Here is a 16,800-nt window from a genome sequence, read left to right as displayed (position 1 = left end):
CACATCGACCTGGACGGATACCTCCTCAAGCTCACCGCCATTGTAGGTTAGTCGAGAATTAGCTGTACGTAGTTGTGGTTGTGTACGCGTGCGAGTGTGGAAGAGACAAATTGTGTTAGTTACTTAGTTGTCAATTTTTAGAAGGAAATTGTCATCCCTGTTATGCCCCTGTACTGTCTTGGTGGCATAGCTGACCCTGTTAAACCCTTTTCGCAGAGCTTCTGTTGTAACCTTATTCTCAACAAAATTTCGTGACAAATTAAGATAGACGATTTCATAATTATGAGCTAGGAATTAAGGATGACATGTCTACCAACTGTACTCAACTCGACAGATGAATTTTCCAATATTGCACCTGTAAGCAAGCAAAGGGAACTCACACACCTTAATATCGATGCAAATGTATACTTTAATTGCATTTTAGAAAACTAAAAAGTGCTACCCAAGTGAAGTGCAAACGTTTCGGTCACAGTAAGACCATCATCAGTGCAATAATCAGTGTTACCAAATTAGCGACTTTTTGACGTCCCTGGCGACTAAAAACCAAATCTAGCGCCTTTAGCGACTTTTTAGTGCATCTGGCGACTTTTTAAAACGTGTATTTTCAGTGACAAATTCATTGTTTTCAACATAATTGTGACTCTGCGCCGCCGTCAGAAGCGTTTCCCACGGTGAAGCAGGGCTGCAGATTAGCTCTGATCTCCAAAAAGTAGCTAGCACCGCCCATTTGTACTGTGGATGAAGGCATTTGGGCACGTTTTCTGTACATCAGCGCGCCGTGCGTGACGCTGTGACGTCATACGTAACGTCATGACGTCATCTATCAACTTCTAGCGACATTTCAGCGAGCCAATAGCGACTTTGGCTGATTTTCTTTTGGCAACACTGGTAATATGGCATCTGGTCACATTTCTGCAAGGAGGGGGCCCCGGCCCTAGGCTGCAGCCATATCTAGCCTGTGTGTTGGCCCTACCGTGGCTGATATGGTAGGGCACACGTTTACCACTCGGCCAACCCGGGTTCGATTCCCGGTCCGGGTCCTTTGCCGGTCCTTCCCCATCTCTCTCTCCCAGCTCACTTCCTGTCTCTCCTCCACTATCCTGTCTCACAAAAACCAATAAAGGCTAAAAAGCCCTAAAAAAATACTTAAAAAAAAATAAAAATAAAATATCTAGCCTGTGTGTTAATCCGGCCCTGCCTTACATGCATTCCTTCTGAGCAATCGGCTGATCTACGAGGTGCACAGGAAGTGTACAGGAAGTGTACAGGAAGTGTACAGGAAGTGTACAGGAAGTGTGTCTCATCATTTGGATCAGCTGATTCAGTCAATAGCTGAAAGAAATACATGGCAGAGTTTACGCTTGAGGAAGTTCTTGGTGTGCATAGAAGCTGTTTACACGTACTGTATATGGATATGTTTGGTTTTGGAAGTATTCCTATTCTCATCTATTAATAATCAAAAGAGGTTTGTTGTAGATAATTGTGAACTCTGAAAAATAGTTTTCACCTGAAATGTCATGAAAAAAAGTGGGAGCAAAAAAAAATCGGGCTGAGGAGCTGTTTCCACGTAGCCGGATATTCTTTTCTCCTGGTTACATTGCTTTTGCATTGGTTTTGGCCTTCTGTTTCCACGTAGCAGACAATTAAAATCCAGATATAAAAAAGCAGTAGAAAAAAAAATATCCTGTTTAGGGGACTGGAATGCATTTGTTTCAATGGAGGATTTATTTTTATCCACATGTTGCGTTTACACTTGAACAGGAGAAAAAAATCAGACTTATCTTTGTTTTATCAGGATGAAAACGCTCTACTGACGAATTCTGCTAGTTTGCATCCGTTTGACTCCTAAGTTGCTCCACAAACAAGTCCAATTACCTACATCTAAGCGTTTTTTGATTTTTTAATGCATTTTATTTTCAAAGATTTTCAAACTTTAAGCACTACAGACAGAAAAGACAACACTAACACACAAAAAAAACAAACAGAAAAAACAAAGACAAAACGCTACTGCCAGTCCATAAAAGATAACATAAGCACTGTGATATGCCAGTCCGATGAGTGAGGTCAGAGGTCCCAGTTTAAATGTCCCAGGGTTTTGTCCAGCATCAGAAAAAATAAATTATTAAATAAAATAAAAATAAAAAAACAAAGCGTACACATAGGAAGGTACGTCATCAAGCATCCAGGTATGACTAGTTGGTCCCTGTTAATATGGTCAATAAAGGGGCCCCAAATCTTACAAAACTTAGCATGATTGTCTGACAGTGTATATCGCAATTCCTCAAGATATAAACAAGACACCATATCATTCAGCCATAGTTTAAAACATGATGGAGAGCTAGATTTCCATTCCCTAAGGATTACTCTCTTTGCACATCTAAGCGCTTTTGACTGCTAATAGTGTCACCTTTTCTCTCTTCATCCTGGGCATATTATTAAAGAAAAGTTCAGTTGTCGGCAACTAGACTTAATTTTGGAGCTGAAATCTTGGAAGCTCCTAAAATCTCCACCAAGTCAAGTTGCCTGGCTACACCTAACCTCTTAAGACGAGTGAATGAAAGTGGAGACTGTTGGATGAGAGTGTGGCCTGGAGATCACATGGGACGGGGATGATAGGGCACTCGTATACCATGCGGCTGATCTGGGTTCGATTCCCGGCCCGGGTCCTTTGCCGGCCCTTCCCCGTATCTCTCCCCCCACTTGCTTCGTGTCACCACCTTCACTGTCCTATCATAAATAAAGTCAAAAAGACCACACAAAAAAATATAAAAAAAGAAAGTGTGACCTACCAATCACAGACCTTTTCTTTTCTCTCCTCTTCTCCTCCCCATTCTTCTTCCTCCTCCTCCTCCTCTTCGTCCTTTTCTTTTCTCTCTTCTTCTCCTCCTCCTCCTCCTCCTCCTCTTCGTCTCGCAGGCCTGGAGATCACATGGGACGGGGACAGCTTTGTGGAGGTGGTCGCGGCCCCTCACCTGCGCGGACGCCTGTGCGGCCTCTGCGGCAACTACAACGGCCACAAGCGCGACGACACCATCGGCGGCGACGGCGCCTTCAAGTTCGACGTGGACGAGTTTGCGGAGTCGTGGCGCGTGGAAGGGAACGAGGTGTGCACGCAGCCCCCCCGCCGGCCGACCTCCATCCTCTGCCCCGGCTCCGTCAAGGTCAAGTTCCGGGCGCACCGCTCCTGCCAGAAGATCAAGTCCTGGGAGTTCCAGAAGTGTCACCCTCTCGTGGATTTCACCTCCTTCTACAGGTGAGTAGTGGATTTCACCTCTTTTCTCATGAACGGCGTGACGTTTTCCATGTGCGTTACGCCCATTTGTGGGGGAAAACAACCCATGCAAGTCAATTGGTGATGTTGGGGTTTAATAAACGAAAGATACGGACCTGTAGACTAGCGTTGTTCACGCACAACATGCCGAAAACATGTTGTGTTGCCGGCTGTTCAAATAATAGAGCCAAACAGCCGTGGCTGAAGCATGGACTGTGTTCATTTAGACAAGCCGATGTAGCATGTAAGTTGATGAGACATTCGGTTTGTTTTCACCCATAACGGGGCATAACGCACATTTACGAGCAAAGTACCCGGATGGAGTGCAGTAACTGGACGGTAGTCATGGGTGAGCGGTTAGGGCGTCAGACTTGCATCCCAGAGGTTGCCGGTTCGATTCCCGACCCGCCAGGTTGGTGGGGGGAGTAATCAACCAGTGCTCTCCCCCATCCTCCTCCATGACTGAGGTACCCTGAGCATGGTACCGTCCCACCGCACTGCTCCCCATGGGGCGCCACTGAGGGCTGCCCCCTTGCACGGGTGAGGCATAAATGCAATTCCGTTGTGTGCAGTGTGCAGTGTTCACTTGTGTGCTGTGGAGTGCTGTGTCACAATGACAATGGGAGTTGGAGTTGGAGTTTCCCAATGGGCTTTCACTTTTTCACTAACGCAGTAACATTGAAACGGAGAAAAGTGTCTTCAAAAAGTGACTTCTTTGATACTGGGTTGGATATTGTAGTTACTGCAAATTTGACAAAGCAGTGTCTCTTAAATGGGACACAATTGGATGGTAAGGATTTGTCACAAGATAAAGGAGGTGTTATGAAGACCATTTTCAGTATAAACTAAATTTTGATAAAACATGGAGTTACCACACCTTTGAACTGCAGTATATTTCTGATACCAGATTGCTCCTCTATAGTTGTATTATTGTATAGTTGTGTTATCAGCACTATATACGGTGTATATAATGTACGAGCAGTATATATACAGGGGGAGGACAAAATAACTGAGACACCTGTCATTTTAGTGTCATTTAGTTCATGTGGTTCATCCTTCCTGGTGGTATGCAGACATTACCTTGGATACTGTGGCTCTTGATACATCACAAAGACTTGCTGTCTCGGTCAAAGATGCAACAGTTACACACGTACCAAGAATTTCTCCTTTTGGAAATCTGACATGTCACCCATAATGTTGTATGCATTGCAAAATTTTGAGCAAAACTGTGCTCTTGACCTGCTACTTGAACCTTCACACTTCACTTTACTGGTGCTATGTGCCATTAATGAAGATTGGCCAGCAGGCTGGTCCACTTGAGCCATTAAACTTCCAACTCTAAAATGGCAGGTGTCTCAGTTATTTCGTCCACCCCCTGTATATACTATACATATGCAGAGTTCAGATGCAAAACCCCCTAACTCCATTTCTGAAGACCTTTACTTCTATATTTTTAGAGAACCCCGTTGTTGGTTTGGTTTACATTTATGTACTTGATAATACATATAAATAGTTATATTACATGAATACAATAAAAAATATGCAATATTGATAGCTTTGTATTAAATAGAATAGAATAGAATAGAATAGATGACGATTATTTTCTGAAATGGCACTTAGGGGGTTTTGCATCTGAACTCTTCATATAAGCTTTTCCCAGCATTCTGCTTCCTATCTTTTTCCTCTTGGCCTCTTTGGTTGGCGGCTTTTAGGAGCTCTGTAGCATCTGCCTCGTGCATTAAGCTTGGAGAGTTATTTTCAGTTCAGATCTGTTGAGACTTCACATCTCAGGTGATTGGATGCTTTGGCAGACTCAGAGCGTTACACAGGAAACGCAGACAGGACATACTGGACGTGGACATTACAACATTGAGTGCGTTGCAATATGCGACCTTGCCTCCTCCACTTGCCTCCTCCACTTGCCTCCTCCACTTGCCTCCTCCACTTGCTTCTCGTCATGATGACATCACTGACAACAGCCTTATATTTCAATATCTTGCAAAAGCTCAATTGTAGAGTCTTTTTCTCATTTGCAATTGGGATGGTGAATGAAAAACAGTCCCTCAAAAGTTGTTGTGGCGAGGCTGACAGCTGGGAAACTTTATCGTTTTCTCCACGGAGAAGGGGCCAAGAGGCGGGGCGAGGAGACAAGCACAGGTGGAGTAGACAAGGTTGCATATTAAGATGCACTCAATGTCATCAAACTGCTCCCCGGCTTCTGCTCAGAGGGCTTCCTTTAGTATAGCGTTTCTCAACAGGGTCCTACAGCCCCCCGCAGGGGGCGTTGGGGAAACCTTCAGAAGGATGCAGCTGAGAGGGGGCGGTGCTTAGTTGGCATCGGGGGATGTTAGTCCATCTTATTTATTAATACTAAGGGGGGCTTTGGAAGTCTTATGATGAGCTCAAAGGGGCGTTGGGTGGCTCATGATGAGGTTACGGGGGGTTGTTTAAAGAAAGGTTGAGATTGAACCACTGCTCTAGTATGAACTTCCAGAATCCTCAACCCTGGCCGACCCGGGTTCGATTCCCGGCCTGGGTCATTTGCCGACCCCTCCCCGTCTCTCTCCCCATTCGCTTCCTGTCCACCTCTCACACTGTCCTATCATCAATAAAGACGACAAAAAAAAACAACAACAAAAAAAAAAGAACTTCCAGAGTCCTCGGTCCCTGTTGCCCCCAATGTGGAGCTCCCTGTTCTGTTGCCCCCAATGTGGAACTCCCTGTTCTGTTGCCCCCAATGTGGAACTCCCTGTTCTGTTGCCGCCAATGTGGAACTCCCTGTTCTGTTGCCGCCAATGTGGAGCTCCCTGTTTGTTCTGTTGCCCTCAATGTGGAACTCCCTGTTCTGTTGCCCCCAATGTGGAACTCCCTGTTCTGTTGCCCCCAATGTGGAGCTCCCTGTTTGTTCTGTTGCCCCCAATGTGGAACTCCCTGTTCTGTTGCCCCCAATGTGGAACTCCCTTATCTGTTGCCCCCAATGTGGAACTCCCTGTTCTGTTGCCCCCAATGTGGAGCTCCCTGTTTGTTCTGTTGCCCCCAATGTGGAACTCCCTGTTCTGTTGCCCCCAATGTGGAACTCCCTTATCTGTTGCCCCCAATGTGGAGCTCCCTGTTCTGTTGCCCCCAATGTGGAACTCCCTGTTCTGTTGCCCCCAATGTGGAACTCCCTGTTCTGTTGCCCCCAATGTGGAGCTCCCTGTTCTGTTGCCCCCAATGTGGAACTCCCTGTTCTGTTGCCCCCAATGTGGAACTCCCTGTTCTGTTGCCCCCAATGTGGAACTCCCAGTTCTCTTGCCCCCAATGTGGAACTCCCAGTTCTGTTGCCCCAGCTGGTTCCCATTGGGCTTCATCTCCTGGTGCTGAACCCATGGCCCGCTTTCACGCCACGTCAGCATGAAACCCCAAAATGCTAACGTAGCTTTCCATCTCATTTCACGCTGAAATGAAGTCCGAAACCAGTACAGAGAAATTCGCTATTTTGAAAGGTCATAGTGAGGCAGTAGGCTCGTTCGTGACGGAGCAGTGCTGCTTTTGCTAGGCAGTGGGCATGCGCACTTTGCCAGTTTGATGCATTGTGGTTAGAATTTTCTAACCACAATGCATCAAACTGGCGAAGTGTGCATGCTCGCTGCTTAGCAAAAGCAGCACTGCTTCGTCACGAACGAGACTAATGTCTATTGTCCACAGTGTCTTCACTTAACCCTTCCCAACGTCACCGCTCAGCTAATCAGAGGAATCGCAGTCGAAAAAGGAGGCTAGAGGACACACACAGTAGTAGTGGAAGAGAGAGTCGACCCGGCCGCCGTGCCGTGTGGTGCAGATCAAACCGTTCCACGACTTTATCGCTCTCAAAAACCGCGCCAGGGCCTTTCAACGGGCTCCAAGCAGCAGTTCACACCAGACTGAGGTTTTCCTCTGCAGCGAACTCTGTTTCCCCCTTTTCCTTTCCTTTCCTTTCCTTTCCTTTCCTCTCTCTCCTGGACAGTCTTCAGAAGGGAAAACGCTTTTCAACATGACTGCACAGACCACCGTTTCAGCCGTGCATGAACACAGGGAGCTATCTGTTATACCCCTTTCCCCTCCTGGCCTGGCCTGCCTGCCTGCGTGTCACCGGCTAAAATGTGCAAAAGTCATCCCGAGCTGAGCTGAGGATCTTGCTGTATAGTGCAGTGTAGTGTAGTACAGTGGTTCTCAACTGGAACAGTCTTGGGACCCACCATTTTCCAATCTCATTCAGTCGCGACCCAATTTTTTTTAGTGAGACTAATAACTGGTTGCACGCTACTATCGCGCATAAACATTCTGATTTTATCAATGACGACAGATGACACAAGTTCAATCGCCTATCAAAATAAAAGCTGTAAATTGTTGCAGGGAAAGTTGGATGTTTTTTAGCGAATAAATGAATTATGATTTTTTTTTTTATACCATGGCTCTGCGACCCACCTATGACCCCTCTGCGACCCACTTTTGGGTCGCGACCCACCAGTTGAGAAACACTGGTGTAGTATACCCCTAAACCAGATGTGGATGACCAGCCAGCCACTTTGCTGCAGCAGGAGCACAAAACCCCTGGACAGACACTCCACTCAATGTTTTTGTGGAAAGGTCTGAGCGATTATTATTGGACATGAGACGAGACGAGATAGCCAGGAGATATCCTTCCTTGGACTATGAACAGGAATTCGGCAGGTGTGCAAGAGTCCATCCGTCTTTCTTTACAAGGGGTTCGTCTGTTGGGATCGTAAGGTTGCAGCTGAACCCAGCTGACAGCGCAGAGCAGAGTAGAGCAGAGCAGAGACCTGGCTGATAAAAGTGTGGAATTTCCTCCTCTGTATCCGTAGGATGTCGTCAGGACGTCTATCTCTTAACTCTAAGCCAACACTAAATGTGAGCAAGTCATAGATTTAAACCCCTTAAGCATGTTAACACATATGGGGAAATCACCTGTTTGTCCGGACATGTTTGCAGTGATAAGATTTCTTTGCTGATTTGCTCACCTAAGAAAACATCCCCCTCCATTGACGGGACATACCTGACACGTTACAGAAACCTTTTGCCCAACAGACAGACCATCATCAGAGGTCAGAGGTCACTTGGAGTGCCATGGAGATACAGAGTGCGTTTTAATATGCAACCTTGCCTCCTCCACTTGTCTCCTCCACTTGCTTCTCGTCATGATGACATCACTGACAACAGCATTATATTTCAATATCTTGCAAAAGCTCAATTGTAAAGTCTTTTTCTCATTTGCAATTGGGATGGTGAATGAAAAACAGTCCCTCAAAAGTTGTTGTGGCGAGGCTGACAGCTGGGAAACTTAATCGTTTTCTCCACGGAGGAGGGGCCAGGAGGCGGGACGAGGAGACAAGCACAAGTGGAGGAGGCAAGGTCACATATTGGGATGCACCCACAGTATCCACAACTTTATACCGTCCTCATCTCCTTCTTTCTTTCTTTATGCCTTTATTTGGAAAGGAGAGAGAGAAGTGTGGCGGAGAGATGGGGAATAATCGGGAAATGACCTCGGGTTCCAATCGAACCCGTGTCCCCAGTGGGTCCCCGGTGTGATGGTAGCCTGGGAAATCCCATGCTGCTTTGCACCAGCGTTCCGATCTGAAAGGCAGGCAGTGTTGCCAGATTGGGGGGGTGCCCGCCCAATTGGGCTACTTTGGATGAGCGTCTGCGGGTAAAAACGGGAAAAATTGGCCATTTGGCGTTTTTTTCTGCCGTTTTGGGCCCATAGAGCTCAATGTAATTTGTTGAATTTGGGCGGAATTCAGCGCATTTTGGCATTTTTTTAGAAGCATTTGGGCGGGATTTGGTCAGACACATCTGGCAACACTGAAAGCAGCATGGAGTCTACCCTCAGTGAGGGTTCCAGATCATGGTCCCCTGTCTGTCTCTCTCCCGTCAGAGCAGGGAGGCGTGGAGAGGCGATGACTTCAGTTTGTTTGAATAGATACAACAGACACGATTGGCTATGGCTACGTATATATGCCACATGATAGAATGATACAATAAACAGCCGCCGTCAATCGTAAACCACACACCACCCCCTATACGGGATTTACAGTAGGGAGGTCTCCAGACCTCATCTCACTTGTGATTGGGTCTGGTGGTAACCAGGCAAGGTGTTATGGTACAGAACCATAGCAAACTGAGCCAACACTCTCCCCTCATTTCTTTCTGTGATGAGTGCATCTTTTCTTTTATTACTTTTTAGTCTATTCCTCCTCCTATGATGCTACTAACACTGCTAACACTGTACTGCTACCTGTGTTTTTATGCACTTTTATTAATGTATTTATTTGGACGCTAACTTTTTATACACCCCCCCCCTCCTGGTCCTGTGTCTGTATATATGCCATCTGTTTTTAGCATAAACTGTATGTATGTTACTGCTGCTGCAATACATGAATTTCCCCATTGTGGGATAATAAAGGGCATACGAAGAGTTCAGATGCAAAACCCCCTAACTCCATTTCTGAAGACCTGCACTTCTATATTTTTAGAGAACCCCGTTGTTGGTTTGGTTTACATTCATGGACTTGATAATACATATAAATAGTTATATTGCATAAATAAAATAACAAAATATGCGATTTTGATAGCTTTTTATTAAATAAAAATGAATTAAGATTATTTTCTGAAAAGGCACTTAGGGGGGTTTGCATCTAAAATCTTCTTACTTAATTACTGACTTACTTCCTTGTCTTGTCCTGTCTTGTGCTCCAGGTCGTGTGTGACGGACATGTGTGAGTGCCCGCTGCATAAGAACTGCTACTGCGAGTCCCTGATGGCCTACAGCCGCGCCTGCGAGAGGGAGGGAGCCGTGGTGCTCTGGAGACCCGAGCAGAACTGCATGAGTGAGTCAAATATCCGTCTACTGTTAGAAACAAACAAACAAACAAACAACAAATAGATACTAACCCCACGTGGCATTTGCATCTATTGTGTAGTATATATATTGTGTAGTAGCCTATATATATTTGCTCTGGAGACCCGAGCAGAACTGCATGAGTGAGTCAAATATCAGTTTACTGTTGCAAACAAACAAACAAACAAATAGATACTAACCCCACGTGGCATTTGCACCTATTGTTGTGTAGCATGTTTCCTGTGCATTTCGTACTGTATCTGCTGTTACAAACAAACAAACAAACAAAAACAAACCCCACATGGCATTTGCATCTGTTGTGTAGTATATTGCGTAGTACATATATTTGCTCTGGAGACCTGAGCAGAACTGCATGAGTGAGTCAAAATATCTGTTTACTGTTAGAAACAAACAAACGGAAAAAAGAGGTATCGCACACCAATAAAATCTTTCTTGAGGTGCTGGCTTCCTGAGCATACAAATGTTAAAGAAAATGAAAAGAATGCCGCACACTCTGCTCCATGTTTTATTGGTGAAGTGACGTTTCGGCCGTCTGGCCTTCTTCAAACTTTCACTTTATTTTTTTATTATTTACATAGCAGCAGAAGTGTAGACAAACGTTTCGGCTGTTGCCTTCGTCAGTGTCTCACCTATTTTTTGATAGCATATCTCCTGTGCACTTTGTACTGTATCTGCAAGTGTTGTATGAACGTCCTCGATCGAAAGCTGCTTTGTATAAAAGCATCTTTCAAATATAATGTAGCACTTTTTGTAAAAGTGGCGGCCGAGTCGCGCTGTGCCGAGCTGTAGGCCTACCAGAAAACCCTCCCTGGAAAATAACCTGATGTGTTCTCTCTCTCTCTCTCTCTCTCTCTCTCTCTCTCTCTCTCTCTCTCTCTCTCTCTCTCTCTCTCTCCCTCTCTCTCTCTCTCTCTCTCTCTCTCTCCCTCCCTCTCTCTCTCTTCGTCTCTCTCCCTCTCTCTCCCCCTCTCCCTCTCTCTCCCTCTCTCTCTCTCCACAGCCACCCAGTGTAAACACGGCGCGGTGTACGACACGTGTGGCCCCGGCTGCACCAAGACGTGTGACAACTGGAATGAGATCGGCCCCTGCAGCAGGCCCTGCGTAGCGGGATGCCACTGCCCCGCCAACCTGCTGCTGCACCACGGACGCTGCATCAAGCCCACCGCCTGCCCGGGCCGATGACACACGTGGCCAGGAGGGGGCGCCAGGGAACAACAACAACAACAACAACAACAACAACAGACTATGGACTCTACTACTACAGCAGGGGAGGGGGCCCACAGGGGGGCTGCTGCTGCACTGTAACACACACACACAGACTACAGTGCAGTGCAGTGCAGTGTAGTGCAGTGGGCATCACAGGCCAGGAGGGGGCGCTAGGGAACACACACACACACACACAGACTACAGTGCAGTGCAGTGCAGGCCAGCGCAGCACAGAACCAAAGCCTTCCAACACCATCATCATCATCACTTCACTTGGGCAACTTCACTTCACTTCGCAGAGATGAGATGTCACGCCACGTCACGCCATGTCACGTCACGCCACGCCACGTCACGCCACGCCACCTCACGCCACGCCACGCCACGTCACGCCACGCCTTGGTTGGACAAGACAGGAGTACACTTGAGCAACTTCACTTCCCTTTGCAGAGACGTCACGTCACGTCACGTCTTGATTGGACATACAGGATTGGTGGAATTGCCCAAGTGTTGATAGCCTGATAAACCAGCCTAAATGTGAGACCGGAGTAATTTAGTCTGGCCCCGATGAACGTTACCTCGGACGATTGCTGATGAGAACAACCTGTTGTTTTTTCAAACCGTGCCGGCACCCTGACCAATCGGCGATCTTTGCCGTTGATGTGCTTTCCCAACGATGTTGCAAGCTTCGTCGTCACTCCCTCAAAACCCCGCCCACTTTGATTCAAAACAAATCTCTGTGTTGTAATTGGTGTTGCCAGACTCAGAGCACAGTGTTCAAAACATTCTCAGATCCGAGGCCAGACCCACTCGCAGCTGAAAAATTTCGGCGCGCAGCGGGTGGCGCTGGTTTACCAGGCTAAAGTGTTGATGCTGAAGTAACTTGTCAGTCCTCACTGCTGCTGAACAGAACAGACATAACAGGCAGGCAGGCCGGCCGCCACCAACGCTGATCTCAGGACACGAGAGGAGCGGAGGACCAGGGGAAGCGGAATCCTCTCTCTCTCTCTCTCTCTCTCTCTCTCTCTCTCTCTCTCTCTCTCACTCTCTCTCTCTCTCTCTCTGTCTATCTGTCTGTCTGTCCCTCTCTCTCTGTTGTATCTTTCCACCCTCTCTCTGTCTCTCTCTCCCACCATCTCTCTCTCTCTCTCTCCCACCATCTCTCTCTCTCTCTCTCTCTCTCTCTCTCTCTCTCTCTCTCTCTCTCACACACACACAGTCAATGCGGCTGACTCTTGGCCGGATGGGAAGTAACTGGCCCCCTTGGAAAGGCTTCTGTCCTTCTCCAGTCCAGTCTAGGTTACCTAGAGATGCAGCATGACAGGAGAGGAGGCGGGTACGGATTCAGACTCCGCAACTGACCAATCACAACTCCAGGAGACGATTCAGACCCAGCATATCGGACCAATCACATCTCCTGACTCTCCAAAATTAACTCAGCAAAGAAAGCTAAACACACACACACACACACACACACACACACACACGCACACACACACACACACACACACACACACACACACACACACACACGCACACACACACACACACACGCACACACACACACGCACACACACAGACACACACACACTATGTAGTTACTATTTGGAATGCAGCTTTGCCTGCCTTATTTAATTCCCAACTTCATTGTCATTCATGTGTTAAATTTTATACTGTAAACTAACAAGATTTGTACAAAAAGACAGCTTTATGTCCCTATCGATATTATTGAGTATGGTTGTTTGTTTATGATATTGTTAATTTATACGCATTGGCCGGTTGAAATGTTGTAGCAAGAGCCAGAACATCTAATTTTGTTTAAGATAATAATGTAAAGGGAGAGGATATTTATATTTGTGTTGTATTTTGTGCTATTTTGGAATTGTCGGAGAAGATACCCAAATGTGACGCATTAGTGCAACATCACAGGGAAACTGTACTGTATTTTTGAAAAAAAAAGAAAAGAAAAGAAAAAGAAAGCCTCTAGTTGATGGTTGTCTGTTCACACTTTGTATTTGAAGGTATTTTATGTATATTTGTTTTGACTTTGTGATGGTTAACTTATGGTATTTAAGAGCAATCATATTCTTAAAATGAAAACAACAACTGTATTGTCTACTAAGTTTACATGCTCCTTGGGTGACAGACCAAAACTTCAGATAGCCCTTCGAATATGTAGTTTAGCCTAGTGGTTCTTAACCTGGGCTGCGGGCACCCCCTGGAGGTGCGCCAGAGATTCCAGGGGGTGCGGAGAATTTTGTTTGTGTTGAGGTTGTGACGAAAATTATGCTTGCAAACATTATAGTTTGGTCAATTTAAGATGTTATGGTCCCCATTGTAAGTCATTAACAGGTAATGCCTTATGTAACAGGTATTGATTAATGTCTCAAGCAAGAATCATTGTAATTAATCACTTAAAACAAATTTAGTGCATATACACGTGCCAAAGTTTGTGTTGGGGGTGCGGGCTGGTCTTCGGCACAGGAAAGGGGGTGCGTTAAATAAAAAAGGTTAAGAACCACTGGTTTAGCCCATGGATGTCAAACTCAGGCCCGGTGGCCAAATGTGGCCCGCGGAGTCATTTTATTTGGCCCACGAGATCATTTCACATCTGTATTACAGTTGGCCCACATACATCATTAATATGCAGCATAGCTTAATAAGACTTGAACATGACATTTGGTATGTAATTAATATGAGTGGGCCCAGGACAGTGAAACAGCTCACAAATCTGCAAATGAATATGAAGATAGTCACATCTGATCTTTGATGGGTGTCTGTTTGTGAAATTTTAATATGGGTATTAAGTGTGTGTATGCACAATTTTAGTCATTTTTTAAAATAAAACAAATATTGAGTTTGGCCCTCAACTTCGTTAATGATTTAAATTTTGGCCCTCGGTCAATTTGAGTTTGGCACCCCTGGTTTAGCCCGTAGTAGTACCAATGAAATCTTATGACAATAGCTTCCAGAAGGTTACGTTTCATCGACACTCCATGGTACCTGTAAAGAAGACATGGTAGCGGTCGGTCTTCACGCTTGACTTAATTACCTCGGCCAAGGAGGTTATGTTTTCGGTCGCTTTGGTTTGTCTGTTTGTCTGTTTAGCCGGCCCGGGTAATTTCCACTGCCCCTTTTCTACCCGGTACAGCTCCACACAGCACGACTCGGCCGCCACTTGTTGCTTTTCGATTGAGCACGACACAGCTGGACCCAGCTTCCAAACCAGCACTCTGTTACCAAGACAATAGGCCAGTGGTTCCCAAACGTTCCCCCCTGCGCACCCCCTTGTAGATTTCAATGTGGTTCGCGCACCCACTAAGCGAATATTTTGGTGTGCTGAAGTGTGATTCACTGCACATTATGCACAGTTTTGGGGAATCCTATTTTCCAATAGTCTAGGAGTTAAACTACACTTCAGATGGACCATCCCAGCATACAATTCACAGTACAATTAAAAACTACTTCATATTCATTAATGCTGGATAAAAACTCACATATCCACCATTGCTCTATTTAGCTCACGCACCCCCTTATGGCAGGCCGCGCACCCCCAGGGGTGCACGCACCCCAGTTTGGGAAACCCTGCAATAGGCCACATGCATAGTTCACCCCTTTGATAAGTCAAATTTATTCAATTACATTTCTGAAAAGAAACATTTTCCCCTTACATTCTACTACATGATAGGCCTACACTCAGCGGCCACTTCATAGGAACACCTCTCTAGTGCTGGGTTGGACCCACTTCATTAGGAACACCTCTCTAGTGCTGGGTTGGACCCCACTTCATTAGGAACACCTCTCTAGTGCTGGGTTGGACCCCACTTCATTAGGAACACCTCTCTAGTGCTGGGTTGGACCCCACTTCATTAGGAACACCTCTCTAGTGCTGGGTTGGAGCCCACTTCATTAGGAACACCTCTCTAGTGCTGGGTTGGAGCCCACTTCATTAGGAACACCTCTCTAGTGCTGGGTTGGACCCCACTTCATTAGGAACACCTCTCTAGTGCTGGGTTGGACCCCACTTCATTAGGAACACCTCTCTAGTGCTGGGTTGGACCCCACTTCATTAGGAACACCTCTCTAGTGCTGGGTTGGACCCCACTTCATTAGGAACACCTCTCTAGTGCTGGGTACTTCATTAGGAACACCTCTCTAGTGCTGGGTTGGACCCACTTTATTAGGAACACCTCTCTACTCTCTAGTGCTGGGTTGGACCCCACTTCATTAGGAACACCTCTCTAGTGCTGGGTTGGAGCCCACTTCATTAGGAACACCTCTCTAGTGCTGGGTTGGACCCCACTTCATTAGGAACACCTCTCTAGTGCTGGGTTGGACCCCACTTTGCCTTCAGAACTGCCTTAAATGCCTGCAACAATACTTGGGTAGGCTGTGGCATTCCAACAGAGATTAGATAGATTGGTACTAATTGCCCCAAATTGTGCTAAGAAAACATCCTTATGCCATTACATTTCCAGCCTGAAACGTTCAGTTCAGTTCAGTTCAGTACTGATATGGTTTATTTGAGTAGGGACAAATACACATCATGTAGGCTGTACAACAACCTAACAGATAAGCATCATAGCATTTGTAGCAATAGGCTAATTTTCAATGCCCGTTGGGTTAATCCATGTTTTCATGTTGCATACCTCGCTTGTAATGAGTGGTTATTTGACTTAATGTTGCCTTTGTATCAGCTCAATCCAGTCTGGCCATTCTCCTCTGACCTCTGCCATCAACAAGGCATTTTTGCCCACAGAACCGCTATGTGTGTGAATATCCCACTAGATCTGTATTTTATGAAATACTCAAATCAATCCCTTTCGGCACCAACAGGTTTAAATAACCTTTCTTCTCCATTATGATGCTCGGTTTGAACTGCATCAAATCATCTCGATTATGTCTACATGCATAAATGCATAGAGTTACCACCATGTGATTGGCAGAAATTTGCCTCAATGAACAGTTGTAAAGGTGTTCCTATTAAAGTGGCTAGTGAGACACAGAGAGAGAGTGTGTGTGTGCGTGCGTGCGTGCGTGCGCGCACGCGGGCGTGCGTATGTGTGGGTATACACATATAACTAATTCATCAAAGAACCTTTATCTTTGTAGGCCTATGGCATACAGACCCAAACCAATGTATCATGATTCACAAGTTGGTAGTTTGCTGTTCTAATGAATGAATAATCTGCCACGTGTGCCACCGTGTGGACAAAGATCAAAGTACAATAATAATAATAATAATAATAATAATAATAATAATAATAATAATAATCCTCTAACTAATAAATGTACAGTATGTTTGTAATGTATTTAAATATTTTTTTCAAGACGTTTTGTAGACAATCTCAATTGAGGACGTCCCAATTTTTGGGGTGAAGTGGTTGGTTCCCCAACTCTTCTTGGCTACGTTCCAATATGCGAC

At 45.8% G+C, this 16,800-nt stretch overlaps 1 protein-coding gene across 1 annotated transcript in view; it reads left to right on the top strand.

The window, feature by feature from the left end:
• bmper (BMP binding endothelial regulator) overlaps positions 1-11,399 on the top strand; it is a 73,222-nt gene extending 61,823 nt beyond the window's left edge. Inside the window, exons 15-18 of the mRNA XM_063198408.1 lie at positions 1-46; positions 2,917-3,253; positions 10,010-10,140; positions 11,173-11,399. The exon at positions 1-46 is cut by the window's left edge and continues 90 nt beyond it. Of these exons, the coding sequence (XP_063054478.1) occupies positions 1-46; positions 2,917-3,253; positions 10,010-10,140; positions 11,173-11,354 (696 nt within the window). The 3' untranslated portion in view covers positions 11,355-11,399. The remainder of the gene's footprint in view (positions 47-2,916; positions 3,254-10,009; positions 10,141-11,172) is intronic.
• The last annotated feature ends 5,401 nt before the right edge of the window (positions 11,400-16,800 follow it).

The sequence above is a fragment of the Engraulis encrasicolus genome, chromosome 5 (genome assembly GCF_034702125.1).
Source record: "Engraulis encrasicolus isolate BLACKSEA-1 chromosome 5, IST_EnEncr_1.0, whole genome shotgun sequence".
Lineage (NCBI taxonomy): Eukaryota > Metazoa > Chordata > Actinopteri > Clupeiformes > Engraulidae > Engraulis > Engraulis encrasicolus.
Note: the sequence above shows the minus strand (reverse complement) of the source record. Positions and strands in the feature narration are given on the sequence as shown.